At 35.4% G+C, this 21,027-nt stretch overlaps 1 protein-coding gene across 20 annotated transcripts in view; it reads right to left on the bottom strand.

Annotated features, from left to right (window-relative positions):
- Positions 1 to 21,027, bottom strand: part of DNM1L (dynamin 1 like) — a 63,734-nt gene that overhangs the window by 15,538 nt on the left and 27,169 nt on the right. For 12 of the 20 annotated variants that reach the window (XM_027967778.3, XM_060413207.1, XM_027967777.3 and 9 more), the window contains 8 exons: positions 20,568 to 20,715; positions 15,227 to 15,273; positions 14,738 to 14,809; positions 13,411 to 13,497; positions 4,990 to 5,152; positions 4,477 to 4,597; positions 1,814 to 1,945; positions 121 to 327 (listed from right to left, as the gene is read on the bottom strand). In XM_027967778.3, coding sequence (XP_027823579.1) covers positions 121 to 327; positions 1,814 to 1,945; positions 4,477 to 4,597; positions 4,990 to 5,152; positions 13,411 to 13,497; positions 14,738 to 14,809; positions 15,227 to 15,273; positions 20,568 to 20,715 — 977 coding nt within the window. Of the gene's footprint in view, positions 1 to 120; positions 328 to 1,813; positions 1,946 to 4,476; positions 4,598 to 4,989; positions 5,153 to 13,410; positions 13,498 to 14,737; positions 14,810 to 15,226; positions 15,274 to 16,972; positions 17,012 to 20,567; positions 20,716 to 21,027 lie in introns of all 20 variants that reach the window. The other 8 variants (XM_027967776.3, XM_060413205.1, XM_027967775.3 and 5 more) reach the window with 1 other exon arrangement.

Here is a 21,027-nt window from a genome sequence, read left to right on the forward strand (position 1 = left end):
TTACAGATAGAATCATAATCAGATAATCTCAAAGTCACTGAAACAAAAGATCTTTATCTTTCTTCTTTATCTAACCTAGCAATCCAGGTAGCCAAATCCATAGAGAAATTTCTTACTTACAGCTCTGAAGTTTCAATATATTTTGCAGTTCCTTCAATAGTATTACAATATTCTGTGGCAAATTTGGTAATAAGCTGGAGTAAAGTAGCACTTTTATCATCCACAGGTTCACCATAGCTATTTAGAAGAGACTGATATTGAGCAGCTAGAACATTTATTCTCGTTTTCAACTCTGGTAAGCAATCTCTGATGTGATGCATCAGTAACCTAACAAAGGTTAGAAAGGAAGAATTTTAAAGTAAAATTGTGTATTTTGAAGATCCAAGCAGCTCAAATTTTTAAAATGCAAATAATGGGGAAACCTGTCAAACACCTTGTCTTGGCAGGAAATAATGCAATTTTAGACTAGACGTAAATATTTAGTCTGAAAAAAAAATGACATGAAGGAAACTGTCTTGTTAAAATACCTTTAAAATTTGCCTTCACCCTGGAGAAGGAAATGGCAACCCACTCCAGTATCCTTGCCTGGAGAATCCCATGGGTGGAGGAGCCTGGTAGGCTACAGTCCATGGGGTCGCCAAGAGTCGGACACGACTGAGCGACTTTTTACTTTTACTTTTTACTTAGTAACTATATAACATCCAGCTAAAGACTAGCAGGCAGGTATTCTTTCTGCCCACTTCTGATGTCTATGTCAGAAGCTTTCTCTATCTCCTTTGTACTTTAGTAAAACTTTATTACACAAAAAAAAATAAAAATAAAAATAAAATTTGCCTTCAATCCAATAAATGGTAACAACTGATAGAGGATTAAATATAAATTAAAAAATTTATTTCTCTATTACTACAATTACCTTAAAGAAAGTAAGCTACACAATCTAATTATATCTACATTATTTTGATTTCTGACTTATCTTTTACAATTGGTACTTAACACAGTGAAAATCAATCTTGTTAAGATCCATGTCCATCCACCTTTAATTTATTTAGGGAATAAGCAAAGACACAGACACGATTTAGCAACTGAATGACAACAATAGAAGGAAATAGCTTTCACTTAAGTTGTTTATAAATCATCTAGAAAGCTCTTCTAATCCCCTGAATGATCTAATACCATTAGTGGGTATTAAGAATTCAAGGTATATAGCTTACATCCTTTTTATGAACAGGACTAGAAAACATCCTAATTAGGACAAGATTATGTGAAAATTATAAAGTTTAATTCAGTTCCTGAAATACAAAATGGAAGTGAAGTCAACTGCCATCTATTTCTATCATCAAAGTACAATGCCTGTAAATACATTCATGATTAATGTATTTTAAAATTCATTTGCACTTTCCTAGATTACATGATGATTTAATGCCAACTACCTCAATAAAAGGGTTTCCCAGGTGGCACGCTAGTGGTAAAGAAACCACCTGCCAATGCAGGAGATGGAAGAGACAAGTTTGATCCCTGGGTTGGGAAGATCACCTGGAATAAGGAATGGCAACCCACTCCAATATTCCTGCCTGGATAATTCCAGGACAGAGGAGCCCGACGGCCTACAGTCTATGGGGCTGCAATGAGTCAGACATACCTGAGCACACCCCAATAAAAATAAATACATTATAAGAACCTACTATACAGGAAACAAAATTGAAATTTTATAGACAAGCACATTATAAAAATGTAAGGAATTGATAATCAAAGGTCTCAGATAATATTGGCAAACCAAAAACATCTCATTTTCCAAAAGGTAAAAAAATGTTACCTGTTTAAAGTCCGGGCAAGATATTTTGTTCCATTTCTATTAGCCAGAGATGGGTATTTCTTTTGAAGGAAAGCATATTCATCACGGATTGAATCAGTTACACTCTTCTTATTGTTAATATCTAGCTGACTCCTAAGGTTGAAAAAATAACAAAACTGTTTCAACTAAAGTAAACTGTGGTACTAAATACTTTGGCAGCATCCACTGGATTATGCAAAAAGCAAAAGAGTTCCAGAAAAACATCTGCTTTATTGACTATGCCAAAGCCTTTGACTGTGTGGATCACCACAAACTGTGGAAAATTCTTCAAGAGATGGGAATACAGACCACCTGACCTGCCTCTTGAGAAATCTATATGCAGGTCAGGAAGCAACCATCAGAACTGGACGTGGAACAACAAACTGGTTCCAAATAGGGAAAGGAGTATGTCAAGGCTGTATCTTGTCACCCTGCTTATTTAACTTATATGCAGAGTGCATCATGAGAAATGGGCTAGATGAAGCACAAACTGGAATCAACCTTGCCGGGAAAAATATCAATAACCTCAGATATGCAGATGACACCACCCCTATGGCAGAAAGTGAAGAATTAAAGAGCCTCTTAATGAATGTGAAAGAAGAGAGTAAAAAAGTTGGCTTAAAACTCAACATTCAGAAAACTAATATCATGGCATCCAGTCCCATCACTTCATGGGAAATAGATGGGGAAACAGTGGAAACAATGGCTGACTTTGTTTTTCTGAACTCTGAAATCACTGCAGATGGTGACTATAGCCATGAAATTAAAAGACGCTTACTCGTTGGAAGTAAAGTTATGACCAGCCTGGATAGCATATTAAAAAGCAAAGACATTACTTTGCCAACAAAGGTCCATCTAGTCAAGGCTATGGTTTTCCCAGTAGTCATGTACGGATATGAGAGTTGGACTATAAAGAAAGCTGAGCGCTGAAGAATTGATGCTTTTGAGCTGTAATATTGGAGAAGACTCTTGAGAGTCCCTTGGACTGCAAGGAGATCCAACCTGTCCATCCTAAAGGAGATCAGTCCTGAGTGTTCATTGGAAGGACTGATGCAGAAGCTGAAACTTCAATACTTTGGCCACCTGATGCAAAGAGCTGACTCATTTGTAAAGACCCTGATGCTGGGAAAGACTGAAGGCAGGAGGAGAAGGGGACGACAGAAGATGAGATGGTTGGATGGCATCACTGATTCAATGGACATGAGTTTGGGTAAACTCTGGGAGTTGGTTGATGGACAGGAAGGCCTGGTGTGCTGTGGTCTGTGGGGTTGCAAAGAGTCGGAAACGACTGAGCAACTGAACTGGACTGAAGTAGTTCGAAGAGGATGTCAGTGATAGCCTAAAATTGATGATGATGCACCAGGAACTGTCTGTAATGCTTGACGTGATTTGTTTTATTTAATTCTCAAAACAATTCCATGTAATAGGTATTGTCTCATTTTATAACACAGTAAGGAAGGCCCAGAGAGATTAATTTACCCAAGGTCACATATTAAGTAATTCAGCCAAGATTCAAACTGTGTGACTTTTAAGTAAGCAATGTTTGAATAACGTAGGCACATTATTACCATTAACCACACTCAAAAGCAGTACTCTTAAGTAACAGGTCAAAATACATTTGTCTTAATCAACTGTGTATTTTATCCACAGACAAGAAACTAAGTTGAAGAGTAGCCATCTACAAATACAACACTTTTATAACACTTGCTTGCCTTGAAAAGAGATAATGGGAATTAAAAAAAAAAAAAAAAAAAAACCAGTAGGGGTGAGGGAGAAAGACGTGTGATTAGAAGCAGACAAGTATAAAGACATCAATTAGTAACATTTTCATCTTAAAAGGTTTGAGACCAAAGATGTTAGGAATCATTTAAACCCACATTACACCTAGTTTGTGGATGAACTGGGAGTAGAGAACCCAGACCTCATGGCAGTTTCAGTGCTTCCTAGTTTATAAAGGTTTTGGACTAAGATCTTCATTTGAATCTGGCTCTGCTTTCACCAGCCATGTGACTTTGGTAAATGTATCACTTAGTAAGTTTCCTGATTGTAAAACAGACTAATATAATAGCTCTCAGGTATGTTGGGAAGGTTCAAAGAGATACCATTCGCAAATTTCTCACAGGAGAGTGTCCAAAACATAAGTAGACACTCAATAGTAATTAGTTTCCTGTCCATAATTTTTAATTTCAGCTACCTTTAGGTATTATTAGGATACCTTTAGTAAAATGTCTCCCAAGTCACACCCCAGCAATTGCATAGAATCACTAATGCTAGGGGTTCCATCGATCTATTAAAATACTACCACCTTAAAAAACTCTTTCTTGACTGGATGTAAACTAAATAATACTTTTTTCTAATACAGTGCCCTCATCATACATAACATAACAGACAGGGATTTTTTTTTTAAGCCTAGCCATTTAATTTTTTCCATTTTGTGGCACTGCTTACTTCAAAAACATTTTCTGTTTAAAAGTATCTACAGGAGGTTTTAGTGAATCTCTTTTCTTCCTTTAGAGCAATGAATTCTTTAACAATACCAAGATTATAGTAAAAGGGGAAAATATAGGGATAGTATCACATTTCAGACTCAATCAAGAAATTTACGTTTGCTTTGAAACAAGAACGCTGCAATCTTGATTGCTCACCTGTTAACTACTCCAATTATTCCCAGTTTGACCGGTATAACCCTTCCCATCAATACATCCATGGCATCAGTACCTGCATCCATGAGATCAAGTTTAGTGATTACAGCTAGGGTTCTGCGACCTGGTAAATGCAAAAATGAAAAGAAATGACCCATTAAATTAAGCTTTTAAGTATTAATAAAGGAAAATCCTAATTTATAATCCCACCTAACATTACCTCTGCCATCATTTTGGTAATGTTTCTCTAACCTTTGCTTACAAATAATTTTTTAAACTAATTTTAATCATGTTTAATTTTAAAACTTTTTCACATATAATTTTTATTAGCTATTTTTGCCTAACCTGTATAGCAATTTATCCATTTCCATCAAAATTTCTATTTGATACTATAAGTAAAATAGAAAAGCATTAGTAGATAGAGATACTCCTTTTAAAAATTAAAAACGCCTCTCTTGAGGGCAGATTCACCTCTGTTAACCAAGCATCTCATTAAAAATAAATATCTATCCTTACCATCTGGATCTACCTCTCTTGAAATTTTAAGTGCCTCTGATGTTGCCATATCTGTATTAGCAGCAGTGACAGCGAGGATAATGGAATTTGGATTACTGATGAACCGAAGAATGAGCTCTCTGATTTGAAGCTCAATATCTTTAGGTTGATCACCTACAGGCACCTGAACAAAACAGAGATGATCAAGGAACAGGTAATAAAAATAAACTCAGCTTTTTTCCCCTCATTTAATGCACAGAATATAGGTGTTACTCCATTTACAGATAATTAAAATGAATTTATATACTTCAATGTACATATGAATTTGGTAATATGTTATGTCTCAAAATGTAACTCCTGCAAATATTAAACATCTGCCATGTTAAGGATTGGTCAGTGTTAACTGTGACAAATTCATTCATTCACTCAATTAGCAAATATTTATTGACAACCTACTATATTTCAGGTACTATTCCATATATCAGATTATATCACAGCAGTGAATAAGACAAAGACCAAATTTCTTGCCTTCACTGAGTTTTAGTGATAAGAAGGAGGTAATAAACATTTATATACATAGTATCTAGGTGATGGTAAGACTATGGAAAAATAAAGAACAAGAGGCTAAGGAATACTTAGGCTAAAGCTTATACTTTAAGCTGTTATTTTAAATTGGATTATGCTTTTAAGCTGAGTAATCAGGAGACCTCACCCAGACAATGACAGTTAAGAGAATGACTGCAAACTGGAAGAGCTAAGGGAGAGGCACAGGCAGCCATCTGGGGTGAACATTTGAGCACAACAGCAGAAGACTGGAGCAAAAGGAATTAGAAGAGCAATACGAGAGATCAAGGAGATGCTTTAGATCTCTTTAAGAACATAAGCTTTTACCCTGAGTGAAATGGGAAGCCTCTAGAAAGAGTCTGAGCCAAAGAATGACAGAATCTTATTTTCACTTTAACAGTATCACTCTGGCTGCTTAGTTAATAAATTATGAGGAAGATGTTTTAGGAGACTATGGTGGTAATCCAGCTGAGAGGACAGTGGCTCGCTCAGGATGGTAGCTATAGATTTGTAAGACGTGACAGAGTTCCTGATATACAGGCACACTTTGTTTTATTGCATTTTTCAGATTTTGCATTTTTTACATATTGAAGGTTTGTGTCAACAAGAAAGTCTATTGGAGCCAATTTTTCCAATAGCATTTGCTCACTCTGCCTCTGTGTCACATTTTAGTAGCTCTTGAAATATTTCAAACCCTCCACCAGCAGAAAGATGACATCCAACTCACTGAAGGTTCAGATGGTTAGCATTTTTTTAGAAGTATTTTTTAATTAAGCTATGTACACTGCTTTATTAGACATAACTCTGTACACACCTAACAGACTAGAATACAGTTGATCCCTGAATAACACAGGGTTAAGGCGCACTGACCCCTTCACGTACTTGAAAATCTGCTTTTGACTCCCCCAAAATTTAACTACAAATATCCTCCTGTTGAATAGAAGCCTTATACCAACAATAGGCAATACCATATATTTTATATGTATTATATACTGTATTCTTACAATAAAGAAAACGTTGGTAAGAAAATTGTAAGGAAAATACATTTACAGTACTGTATTCTGTCAATGCTTAAGTTTATGTCATCTGTTTACAAGACATCTCATCTATCAGTACCTACATCAATACTATCTTATGATACAAAACAGTTAGTTATACATTACTGACACTAAATACAAAAAAATAAAAAGATAATGTGAAAGAGAAATTGACATTTATTTAAAGATATAACAATTCATGCATTGATAATGAAGTAGCAATAAGATTGTTTTATGATAGCCTAGTATAATTGAAATGATTGCTTCACAGTAGCCTAGAATATGCAGCATTATAAAATGTTTATAGATTCCAGTGTTGAAGTCATATTCATAATACCACAGAGAAACCAATTACCTGTGATGATAGGCTGATATGTAGTTTCTCCAATTATATGTGAAGGCATACTGTACAGTAATATAATTCTTTGAAAGCAAAGTTACAAAACAGTAAAAAACTAACACATTATTTTATATTAAAATATCACTCCTTTATGCTTATGTAGGGCTTTCCTGGTGGTTTAGACAATAAAGAATCCACCTGCAATGCAGGAGATCTGGTTTGATCCCTGGGTTCAGACAATCCCCTGGAGAAGGGCATGGCAACCCACTCTAGCATTCTTGCCTGCAGAATCCCCATGGACAGAGGAGCCTGGCAGGCTACAGTCCACGGGGTTGCAAAGAGTCAGATGCGACTGAGCGACTAAGCACATGCCTATGTAAGGAGAGGCTAGTCACTTCAATACAAGTCTTATACATGATGTTCTACATAATAATACTTAGGCAATGATGACACAGATGACATAAAAACACACAGTTCTTCCCATACAGTTACTAGATTTCACAAGAAGACACATAAAACAGAACTCATGATTATTTGCTACTTGTTAAGTGGAAGTGGATCACCCTCGTCTTCACATTAAGTAAATAAAAGAAGAAGAGAAAGAGCTGGTCTTGCTGTCTCAGGAGTAGCAGAGGCAGAAGTGGAGGAGGCCGAAAGGGAGGCAGGAGAGGTAGGCACACTCAGTGTAACTTGATGGAAATACATCATGATTTGTTTGATACTTTTTTTTTCCACTCCAAAAATGTTTCTGTATGGTTCGATTCCTTCTTCATCCAAATCAAAAGTAGTCTTGAATAACTGTAACTTTTCTCACAAAGTGCCTAATGTTGTTATGTTTTCCAGTACAGTTTCTTTTAAATCTTCTTTCCCATCATCTGAGCTTCTCAGGTGGCTCAACATTAAAGAATCTCCTTGCAATGCTGGAGACGCTGGTTCGATCCCTCAGTCAGGAAGATGCACTGGAGGAGGGAATGGAAACCCACTCCAGTATCCTTGCCTGAAGTATCCGGTGGACAAAGGAGCCTGGTAGGCTACAGTCTATACAGTCAAAAAGAGTTGGACACCTGAAGTGCCATGCACACCCCTCATCTGGCACTGTTTCAGAAGCACTCATCTCCATCAAGTTGTCCTCTGTTAATTCCTCTCACGTAGTGTCTACTTTAGCTCTTGGATTTCTATGAGATCCATATCTTGAAAGCCTTCACCGATCTAACCCACTTTTTCTTTTTGGTCATGTCCACAATCGCTTTTATGATTTCCTTGATTGCCTCTGTTGTAAATGCTGAAGTCATATATAGCATCTGGACAGAGTTTTCTCCAGTGGGAATTTATTATTTCAGGCTTCACAGCTTTCATGGCTTTTTCAATAACATCTTCAATACTGTAATCCTTTCTAGACTTTCATGTTCTCTCTATCAGGGTTCTCTTCCATAGGAATGACAATCCTTTCCATACAGTTCCATATGTAATGAGCCTTAAAGGTCCATATGACCCCCTGATTTAGAGGGTGAATAAAGGACACTGTGTTAAGGGGAAGTAGACCACTTCAACACCTGTGCCCTGGAGCAGTGTCTATATGGAAAGAACTTTAAGTCAGTCCATTACTAGAAAGGTATTTCCTAACTTCATGGACAAAGCACTGATGGAACCAATCCAGAAAAAGGGTTATCTGTGTCCAGGCCTTCTTGATGAGCAACCAAAAGACTGGCAGCTGTGTTTAATCTTTTGCCTTCAAGGATCAAGGGTTAGCAGCTTTATAGATAAGGGCAGTGCCAATCATAAACCCCCTGCATTGCACAGAATAGTAGAGCTGGCCTATCCCTTCCTTCCTTGAATTCTGGTGTTTATTTCTCTTCCTTACTAATAAATGTCCTTTGTGGCATTTTTTTTCAAGAATAGGGCACTTTCATCTACATTAACATTAAAAACCTATTCAGGCAGATAACCTTTCACCTTAATGATTTTCTTAATGGCAACTGAGACCTCATCTGCTGCCTCCTATTAACTTGAATTTTTTTAAGCAAAACTTTCTAAGATTATCAAACTATCCTTTGCTGGCAATATAATAATAAAATATATTATTATATTTATATTATAATAAAAAATAATAATCCAGCTTTAGATCATTCACCTTCCTGTTGCTTTAAGTTTTCATATATTGAATATGTTTTTTTCTCAAATCATGTTAGTCTACAGATACGCCTTTCCTATAGAAATCCTATACCCAGATAAAAGCTCAAATTTCAATAAAAAGGCATTTAACATAAAGTGCAAGGTTTTCATGCCTCCTGGCATAGCTGCAGCATTGCCTTCATGAATTTCCTTTTTTACAATACTTCTTAAGCTGGATTCATTCATCTTGAAATGGTGGGCAACCAAAGCTGCAGGCCTCAATCTACAGACAGAGTACATCAAGCATTTTAACTTCTTGTAATGTCATGACTTTTCCCTGCTTGTTGGGAGCTCTTCCAACATCACCAGTGGCACTTTATATGGGTCTCATGGTGTTATTCAGGGTTTACAGTATTACACTAAACACGATGAAAAAATGCAAGAACCTCAGTTCAGTTCAGTTCAGTCACTCAGTCATGTCCGACTTGTTGCGACCTCACGGACTGCAGCACCCCAGGCTCCCCTGTCCATCACCAACTCCCAGACCTTGCTCAAACTTACGTCCTTCGAGTCAGTGATAGTATCCAATGGTTGTACCCTCTGTTGTCCCCTTCTCCTCCAGCCTTCAATCGTTCCCAGAATCAGGGTCTTTTCCAAGGAATCAATTATTTGCATCAGGTAGCCAATGTATTGGAGTTTCAGCTTCAGCATCAGTACTTCCAATGAATATTCAAGACTGATTTCCTTTAGGATTGACTGATTTGATCTCCCTGCAGTCCAAGGGATTCTCAAGAGTCCTCTACACCACAGTTCAAAAGAATCAACTCTTCAGTGCTCAGCTTTCTTTAGAGTCCAACTCTCACATCCATACATGACTACTGGAAAAATCATAGCTTTGACTAAACAAAGCTAATCATAGCTTCGACTAAGCTTTGTCGGCATAGTAATGTCTCTGCTTTTTATATGCTGTCTAGGTTGGTCATAGCTTTTCTTCCAAGGAACAAGCATTTTTTAATTTCATAGCTGCAGTCACCATCTTCAGTGATTTTGGAGACCAAGAAAATAAAGTCTGACACTGTTTCTATTGTTTCTTCATCTATCTGCAATGAAGTGATGGGACTGGAAGCCATGATCTTAGTTTTTTTAATGTTGAGTTTTAAGCCAGTGTTTTCACTCCCTTCTCACTTTCATCAAGAGGCTCTTCAGTTCCTCTTCGCTTTCTGCCATAAGGGTGGTGTCATCTGCATATCTGAGGTTATTGATATTTCTCCTGGCAATCTTGATTCCAGCTTGTGCTTCCTCCAGCCCAGCGTTTCGCACGATATACTCTGCAGATAAGTTAAATAAGCAGGGTGACAATATACAGCCTTGATGTACTCCTTTTCCTATTTGGAACCAGTCCATTGTTCCATGTCTGGTTCAAACTGCTTCTTGACCTACACACAAATCTCAGGTGGTCTGGTATTCCCATCTCTTTCAGAATTTTCCAGTCTATCATGATCCACATAGTCAAAGGCTTTGGCATAGTCAATAAAGCAGAGGTAGATGTTTTTTTGGAACTCTTGCTTTTTTCTATTATCCGGAGGATGTTGGCAATTTGATCTCTGGTTCCTCTGCCTTTTCTAAATACAGCTTGATCATCTCGAAGTTCACTGTTTACATATGGTTGAAGCCTGGCTTGGAGAATTTTGAGCATTACTTTACTAGCAAGAGAGGTGACTGCAATTGTGCGGTAGTTTGAGCTTTCTTTGACACTGCCTTTCTTTGGGATTGGAATGGAAACTAACTTTTTCCAGTCCTGTGGCCACTGCTGAGTTTTCCAAATTTGCTGGCATATTTAGTGTAGCACAATATCACAGCATCACAGAATCATCTTTTACAATTTGTAATAGCTCAACTGGAATTCCATCACCTCCACTAGCTTTGTTCTTAGTGATGCTTCTTCCTAAGGACCACTTGACTTCAGACTCCAGGATATCTGGCTCCAGGTGAGCATTTTACAGTATTATACTAAACATGATGAAAAAAATGCAAGAACCTCAAGAGATCACATTTTACTGTGATATGCAAGTTACTGGAGTGATGAACTACTCAGAAATGATTTGTGTCACACAACATTTTGGGATACTCAAAAACACTTGAGCTCAGTGCAGCAGGAATAGCAGGTGGCTATGAAATTATTACACTAATACAGTATGTACTACAGCCAATCTTATACAGTTATGATTAAATACTGCATCTTCACATTTACTTACATTCCTTTCTACTTAAAGCACCACGTACAGTCTATGTCTGTGTGTGTAGGTTTTGATAAATTTTAACTTTTTACACTAGATTTATTAATATTTATTAATCTTTTTCAGTTGTTCTAGGCTATGCAGTTGTCTGCAAGTTTTTTAAAATTGTTACAAATCTTCAAAAAATTTTCCAATATATTTATTAAAAAAAATTCACATATCACATCTAAGTAAACCCATGTAGTTCAAACCCTCGTTCAAGGGTCAATTGTATAGTATAAACATAACTTTTATATGCACTGGATAAACAAAAATATTTGTGTATTTGTTTTACTGTGATACTTACTTCACTGCAATATTCACTTACTGGGATGGTCTGGAACCAAATTTGAAATTTCACAACGTATGCCCGTATTTAAAGTTAAGGAAAGCTAACAGGATTTGCTAACACGTATTGAGTATGTCAAAACCTTTGTGTGAATCACCATGAACTGTGGAAAATTCTGAAAGAGATGGGAATACCAGACCACCTGACCTGCCTACTGAGAAACCTATATACAGGTCAGGAGGCAACAGTTAGAACTGGACATGGAACAACAGATGGGGTTCAAATAGGAAAAGGAGTACGTCAAGGATGTATATTGTCACCCTGCTTATTTAACTTATATGCTGAGTACATCATGAGAAACCCTGGGCTGGAAGAAGCACAAGCTAGAATCAAGATTGCCAGGAGAAATATCAATAACCTCAGATATGCAGATGACACCACCCTTATGGCGGAAAGTGAAGAGGAACTAAAAAGCCTCTTGATGAAAGTGAAAGAGGAGAGTGAAAAAGTTGGCTTAAAGCTCAACATTCAGAAAACAAAGATCATGGCATCTGGTCCCATCACTTCATGGGAAATAGATGGGGAAACAGTAGAAATAGTGTCAGATTTTATTTTGGGGGGCTCCAAAATCACTGCAGATGGTGACTGCAGCCATGAAATTAAAAGACGCTTACTCCTTGGAAGGAAACTTATGACCAACCTAGATAGCATATTCAAAAGCAGAGAGATAACTTTGCCAACAAAGGTCCATTTGTCAAGGCTATGGTTTTTCCAGTAGTCATGTATGGATGTGAGAGTTGGACTGTGAAGAAAGCTGAGCGCTGAAGAACTGATGCTTTTGAAATGTGTGTTGGAGAAGACTCTTAAGAGTCCCTTGGACTGCAAGGAGATCCAACTAGTCCATCCTAAAGGAGATCAGTCCTGGGTGTTCTTTGGAAGGAATGATGCTAAAGCTGAAACTCCAGTACTTTGGCCACCTCATGCAAAGAGTTGACTCATTGGAAAAGACTTTGATGCTGGGAGGGATTGGGGGCAGGAGGAGAAGGAGACGAGAGAGGATGAGATGGCTGGATGGCATCACGGACTCGATGGACATGAGTTTGAGTGAACTCTGGGAGTTGGTGATGGACAGGGAGGCCTGGCGTGCTTCAATTCATGGGGTTTCAAAGAGTCAGACACAACTGAGTGGCTGAATTGACCTGAACGGAAAGTAGGGTGTAGGATAAGAAATGTCAAAGATGACTGCAAACTTTTTGGCTAAGCAACTGGTACAACAGAGTTGCCATTTATTGAGATGGGGAGACTATAGAAAGACCAAGTCAGGTTGTAGGACAGATCAGGCATTTGGTATTAGACACATCACGTTTTAAGGTTGGACGTGTATATGTCAAGTAGACATACAAGATGAATATATAAGTCTGGAAATATCTGAATGTTGTCAGCATACAGATACTCATATTTAAAGTCATAAGACTGGATGAAATCATCAAGAGGTTAAGTATACCCTCTTGACAATAGGTCCAAAAATTGAGCTATGGGATACTCACCGTTTAGACATTGAGAAGATAAGTAATCAACAAGAGAGACTGAGAAGGAGTGGTTGGTAAGATCAGAAATAATCCTCTAGAGAGTGATGTCCCGGAAGCTGAGTAAAGAAAAGTGTTTCAAGGAGAAAGGGGGGTTCTACTCTGTCAAATGTTGCTGAAAGATCAAGATAATTGCAAAAAAAAAGGCTGATCAATCCATATGAGGTTAAGGAAAAACGATGTCATTCAAGTAAAAACAAACATGACCACATCCACAATGAGTAACAACTAGTTTTACCTTGGTCATTCCTGGCAAGTCCACAAGTGTCAGATTGACAACATTGGGTGAAAAAATCTTAAGATGAATTGGTTCAGGGCTTACTCCCTAAAAATAAATTTTATAATATTATATTAAAATCACATTAAAATGTCAATGAAATAAAAATGCTAAAGCAAAACCTCATTTCAAGTATTATATATTAGATGCTTTTAAATGTTAAACCATAATCTCTAAAACATGTCAATAATCAAAACCTAATGAAACATATAGAAAATAAGGCAGCCTGCCATAGGTTATACTCCTATCCAACCTTCTACTATTAATATACACAATTTATTACCTGTTATTTCACATTCTCTTCTCCTGATTCTCAGCAGATAACATTTCTTAAATATGTTTAATAGACTCAGTGCTGAACAAAAGAACAATGTATCAGTATCCAAATTTATGAGGTTCTTGAATTCAGAATGAGACATAAGTAACAAGTAATCCAAATCAGGGAAATAGGGCAGTAGTAACTAAAAGGTAACCTACCCAGAGTTCAATAATAAATCTTGTCAATCACTCTAACACACAGACAAATATTTTGAATAGGCATAAAGAAATTAACATGGCTCCAAAAATGCTTTTGGGTCAGGAAAACCTTTCCAACACAGTATCCAGGAGATAAAAGGACTCAATAAATATATTTTTTTAATATTAGTACTCAGCTCAGGCTGGTTGTGCAATTAAATGTATCCATTCAAGAATGGAGGTAAAAACACAAAGGGAAGGAAACAGAAAGGTAGTAAGAATAAAGAAAGAAGACAGAGAAAATAGTAGCATTTAAAGAAGGCAGTAACAGTACCTCCTTTAAATGTGCCTCATTTACCATATAATGGTATCTGAGACCTCTAATTTAAATTCTCAGAATCTTAGAAAACAATTCAGTTGTTAACATTACTTTTCATTTTCACTGGGAAAAAAAAAACACCTTGCTTTGCCTCTCTTTGCTTTCATAAGTAAATCTCGATTAATCAGGTAAGAAAAAGAGCTCTTCAAAATAAATGTATCTTGTAAGTTATATATTGCTTCTTGAGTTAGAGTACAATCAATCCAGCAGAAAAAAATAACACTGCAGAAAGTATTAAATAGAAAAGCTATATAATAAAGTGATATATACAAGATCAAGAATAAACATCTAAATGAAATACCTGTTTATATATGAAAGCTCTAAGAAACAAAAGTGGTTTTATATGAAGTTTTTATATATTTGAGAAAATACTCCATTAGTTTAAATGACCAGAATACTCTTAATGATAAATTTACTGACAGTTATACTTTCCAGCTCTATAAAGATGCCTACCTTATTATTTCCTGAAATCCTTTCTGTTTCATTTTCAATTTCTTGTCGAATTTCATCAAAATCTGTGTAAAGCTAAAAATTATTGAAACAAAAAAAGTATTCAAAATAAGATATAAAAAATTCCTAAGAGGGCTTTGATAAATTTCAAGGATGTCTACGGATCTGCTTCAGAGGATTAATAAACAAATTCTAATATACACAAACATCATTCTGAGCCAGAGAGTCAGAGTCTATATGAGTTTTCAAAGCTCCTTGAGCCTACAACAGTTAAGAGTCTACAAATTAGACAGAATAAGGCTCAATTTAAAATGTTTTCCAAATAAACTACTATGGTTAGAAATGTTACTAAGATAAGATTTATTTTATAGGAACTGCTTCAAGATAACAGTGCTACATTGCCAATCATAAGAAAACTAAATTATCAGTTACCTGTACCAAAAAAAAATGTTTTCAACATGTTACTTCTTCAACATATTTTTGTATGATTACCTTATTTTTGGTGTGAAGAAATTTACCCCATTCTTCTGCTTCAACTCCTGGAAAAAGAGAAATTTCACTTATTAAAAACTATGGAAATTAGTTAGGAATTCAAAAAGACAGTACAATATTATTTGTTCCTACTTTGCCACTAACTATAAGCTAACATATTTGAAATCTGGTTTTTAACTAATAAAACTGTTCACCTCTCCTCATATTATAATAAAATATGTTTACTTTATTTTTTTTGGTATCTAAAACTTTTTATTTGCGCAAGTAGATATAAAGTTATTTTAAAAAGACCTTAACCCATATATTAAATGATTCACTACAATTCTATAAAATGAATAACTCCTTCTAATCCATTATGTGTTCAGTTAAAATTGTTTCTTCCAAGAATCCTCCATATGTAGTTCAATAGTCCCTCGTTCTGTATTTAGTATAATTTAGAGCAATGGCCAATTAAGTATTAGATTATATTTAACTGTTCATTTTCATCCAATCTGGGACCTGTCTTTTTTGAACTTTTTATTTTGTATTAGGGTACAGCCAATTAACAATGTTGTGATGTCTTCAGGTGAACAGAAAAGGGACTCAGCCATACATATACTGTATACTTTATTTTTAAATATCTTACATATAAAAGCAATTTTATCTGATGAAAATACTCAAGCTAATGGCCAAAAGAACACTTATGAATCATACTGAATAATAACGCAAAAAAGCATATATTGTAGACTTACACACATAACTCAAGGTAAAAATTTGCAATATGTCAACAAAATAGCTAACTTTTTGTTCTGTTTTCTCATTTTTCATTTTAATTCAGTTTACTGTTGGCAACCCATAAAGTCACAATTTGCTATTACTTTAAAGAGCTCTCAGTAGCATGAAGGTATTCTGTATGCATTTTCAACGTGACTTTCTTCCCCCAGGAACAAGATTATGTTTTCCCTTGGAATTGAAGGTAGGAAAGAAGTGAAATGGCAAGGGGTGGGAGGTTGGGGGAACCTGACATGTACACTGTATGGAATTGCTACTCGCCAGTAGTTTCCAAAAATAGGTCTGTTCCTCTTGCACTTGCTGAAAAAAGGAAAAAATTATTCATTTTAGGTACTGTTTTGAGTGGCCTAAGACTTAGAGAGCAAATTTTGCTCTAATTTTTCCAGACAAGCTAGAATGTAGAAAAATTAACTTCGCCTTCTCCAAGCACAGCTATTCTGCTTTTGTCAAATTCACAGTTTTAAATGTCTTAATGATTAACATATATCAGCCACCTGATATCAAAATAAAAATGACTCTAAGATATTCAAGTAAATATTTACAGAGGAAAAGGTGGAGCAGTTTCTTTGATGGGTAAAGGTAACAAAACTGGATCCTTTTTGCAAATAAAATGCTCACCCACTTGAAGCTTAGTACCTTCTTCCAAGAAGTCTCATTGGAGGATTGGAATAATCTAAGTGAACAGAACTCAGAGGCAAGTACTATATTTAATTTACCTTATCATATAGAAGAGGTCTGGCTTCACAAGCATGTTTTTTAAAATAAAAATAAAATAAATGACATTCACCAAAAAAAGCCTGCATTGTGATGCAATGCCAAAAGGTAACAAGAACCACTAACACCTGCAATCAATCAATGTGGATAAGCAAATAAAAATGGAAGGAAAAAAAAACGTACACAGCCTGTAAGAGTACAAAAGCACACATGCAGGCATAATAGGAAAAGAAGGGCCAAGAACAAATGGATAAAGGAAACCTTTAGAAAGGTGTCTTGAGTTTTTCCATGTAGCAGGGTCTGTAGTCAAAGAGAAATAGCACAGAGTGAGAAGTTTAGTGCTTATCCCTAATATTTCAAACCTTTCTAAAGAATCAAATGTGCAAGAACCTGAACACATTTCAAATGCACATTTCAAATGCATTCAGTTATTCCAAATTTACAACTGTAAACTTTCCATTACAATTAGTTATAATTAGAGGGATGTATATAATGTTTAAATGGCATAAATGAAGTATATTGAGTGTCATAATTTATTTTTATTTTCCATTACATTAATTTTATCACCTCTGGTTTCTAATTCTAATATAAGTGGATTGAAACTAATTTACTATTCAGAAATTTGCTATCTGATAACTACAGGAAAAGATAAATTACTTAATAAAAAAAAATCTACAAAACATATCAAATACATCTTGAAAGTAATAAAACCTTGTAAGTAAATATGAAAGCACTACCCTAATTGCTAAGACTGAACTTAATAGGGGTTTATTTTCTTTGAAACATATAATAAATTTAACAAAAACAGTTTTGCTATTCAGTCAGCATGCCACTTTTGGATTTAGTCTAAAAGGAGATCTGAGGACATAAATGAAAGGTAATCATGAAGTTCAAAGTTCAAACTAAACCACTTGAAAACAGTTTTTGTTTTCAATAAGATTTTATCAGAAAATTCTTTTACATTGGCAGAAGTGGGGAGCAAGATGAGAAATACTATAAATCTATATGACACCTAAATTATATTATGAAGTTGACAGAATGATCTCATGTTAAATAAATTTTTCTGATAATTAAATTATACATGGTTAATATGTAAATATTTTATGAGAGTTTAACCAGTTTTGATGGACCTATCCATGTTATGTTAGAATCCACTGCTTTTAAACTTACCTATTAATGGTAACTTAGGTCTTTGTTACATAATAAAGTCATTTATGTATAGATTACAAATCCCTATACAAAATGGTTAGAGACTAATTTTTTCTTTTTTGAAATTCTCCTGTTTTCCTCCCCTTTCTCTTCTATGGTTGCCAGGCTGCCAAGTAGTTCATACCTTTCTGGCTGTCTCTTGCTTCATTGTTTCTAATTTCCTCTAGAATAGAGTGATTTGTGATAAGGTAGAATTGTTTATCCTGAGGATAAATAGGCTTTAATGATAAGGTAAAGAACTATCCTAATTATTAATAAGATACATGATATTTAGTACTCAAAATTTACAAAACCTATTTTGTGTTCTGGGTGGCTAAGTTGTCATTTTAAGTATTATGTTTTTTAATATAAAACATAAGCACTAAGCTTGGGGGAAAAAAATTATATAGGTAAAGATATGCAGATTTACTGACCTACCGCCACCAATAAGAGACATCAACAAAACAAAGTGAACAATACAAACAGATAACAAGAACTGACACCTCTACAGTTGTGAAATGTACACCCTTTCTAAAAATACTGCCCACGTACTCTGAGAAAAAAGATATCATCTGCCCTTTCCAAGGTGACTGAAGAAAATTAAGAGTTAAGAGAAACAGACATCATCATACAGTTTATTGAAGTTTTAGTTTAAGGTATTTGGTAAATTTGATGATATTAGCAAGATTGAAATTTTTGAATAATTATTCTATACATTTGAAATTGGACCACAAATTAGCCCAAAATGATTTAATTCAAGGTTCAGAATTTCAATAATGAAGAATTATTACAGAAATGCAAAGTGATAAATAACATACCTACCTAATATAATCAAATGACTTTTACATATCCTCTGGCATCCTATCCAAAAACATTACTTGTAACATCTACAACTTCATTAATCTGCTTTAGTGATTAACTTTCTCTAGTCCTTGCAGATGCTCATGACATGTCTTTTTTTAAATCCCTTTAAAATAAAAATCAAGCTATCACCACCCAGTAAGTGAAGGAAAAGATAAGATACATAAATTAAAGTAACTTCACTGCATCAAACTAATGAAACTGCTGGAGAAGGCAATGGCACCCCACTCCAGTACTCTTGCCTGGAAAATCCCATGGACAAAGGGGCCTGGTAGCCTACAGTCCATGGGGTCGCAAAGAGTCAGACACGACTGAGCGACTTCATTTTCACTTTTCACTTTCATGCATTGGAGAAGGAAATGGCAACTCACTCCAGTATTCTTGCCTGGAGAACCCCAGGGACAGAGGAGCCTGGTGGGCTGCCGTCTATGGGGTCTCACAGTCAAACACGACTGAACCGACTTAGCAGCAGCAGCAGCAGCAGCAGCAATGAAATTGCATTTAAAACAGATCTCTTGCAGAATGAGAAACAATCTTAGTACTCTGCTGCAAATGTAATTTAATAACTAGAACATTTTAGACTTTTATAAGTAAGACAGATGGCTTTCCATCAGACGGTAACAGAAGCTGCCCACAATATGAGAGACCAGGGTTCAACCCCTGGGTTGGGAAGATTCCCTGGAGAAGGGAATGGCAACTCACTTCCATATTCTTGCCTGGAGAATCCCACAGACAGAGGAGCCTGGTGGGCTACAGTCCATGGGGTCACAAAGAGTTGGACATGACACAACTAACGCACAAATAAGACAGAGTCTGAGCCAAACACTGAAGATCAAATATATTACTCTCATCAAACATTCCAAATTTCACTAATGTAAATGTACAGTATATAATAGGGCACATATTTAATAAGCAAACTTAAATATGTTGATAAAGAGAGCATTTCTTAAAATATTTCCAGTGTAACCAAAGAAGAAAGGATGATGCATGTCTTCTTATCCTGATACTCCACATTTACTATTTGGGTGAGGGAGGAATCTAAAGAATCAAAGTAATACGTGCTATATGTAAGTCTTAGCAAAATAAGCATAGTAACAATAATAATAATAATTAGGGACTTTCCTGGCAGTCCAGTAGTTAAAAAGACTCTATGCTTCCACTGCAGGGGATACAGGTTGGATCCCTGGTCAGGGAACTAAATAAGATTACACATGCTGTGCAGTGTGGCAAAAATAATAGTAATTTTTTTTCAAAAAATTCTTTCTACAAATAATATTTATCTTGGATCGAAGGGCCAAAGATTCAAAATTCACAGGCCCATGGCAAGACAGAAAAGTGAAGGTGAGATAACACTGTTATGCTGAAAAGCTGAATCATTTTACGTTTATTTAAAATAAAATCTTTTAAACTAGAATCTAAAATATTTAAATTCTAAAACAAAGTGAAAAAAACATTGCTTTAAACACTAGGAAAAAAGTTTAAAACATTCCAAAAGACACAAAAGCTTTTAAAAATAACTGATTCTTGTTTACTAAGTATCTCACTAGATCCTCCACTAAATAGTGTTAACAGGTTTACTCAACTACATTACCAAAAAGATTCTTTCAAAAAAGTTGACTCACAGTCCTCAAAAATAAATAAATAAATAAGATTACTCCCTTTTTACATGAGAAAAGATATGTATCACTTTCTTTACAGGACTTCTGACTTCACTACAGCCACTAATTTCTAATTAACTCATATCTTTTTAAGATTGACCAAAAATGAAGGAATTTTAAATAATTTTTACTCCAATTCTAAAATTTACCATTTTCTTCTCCTGTCGTTTTCCGTTTATCTTCAGGCGAAACATGGACTAGCTGCAGAATGAGAGGTCTCCGGGTGACAATACCAGTGCCTCTGGGAAGCAGGTCCCTCCCCACTAGGCTTTCTAGCACTGAGCTCTTTCCACTGCTCTGAAAATGGAATACACAAGAGCAAAATGAGTTTCTTAACAGATTTTTTTGCAACTCAGTAACACTATACTATATAATTTTTAAAAATTATTGCAAAGTCTTTTAAAATGAAATAAAATTAGTTGTATTTTCAATTATATGATCTTTATTTCTTTAAAATAGAAAGGTACAAAAAGAATATAAATGCTAGTACAAAATAAAATCTGTAATTAAAAAAACAGAATACAAAAGTTCTACTTGCCCATAATTTTCCTACCTTTTCTGATACTCTCCCAACCATATAATATTGGTGTGTATATATATGTGTGTGTG

The sequence above is a fragment of the Ovis aries genome, chromosome 3 (genome assembly GCF_016772045.2).
Source record: "Ovis aries strain OAR_USU_Benz2616 breed Rambouillet chromosome 3, ARS-UI_Ramb_v3.0, whole genome shotgun sequence".
NCBI lineage: Eukaryota > Metazoa > Chordata > Mammalia > Artiodactyla > Bovidae > Ovis > Ovis aries.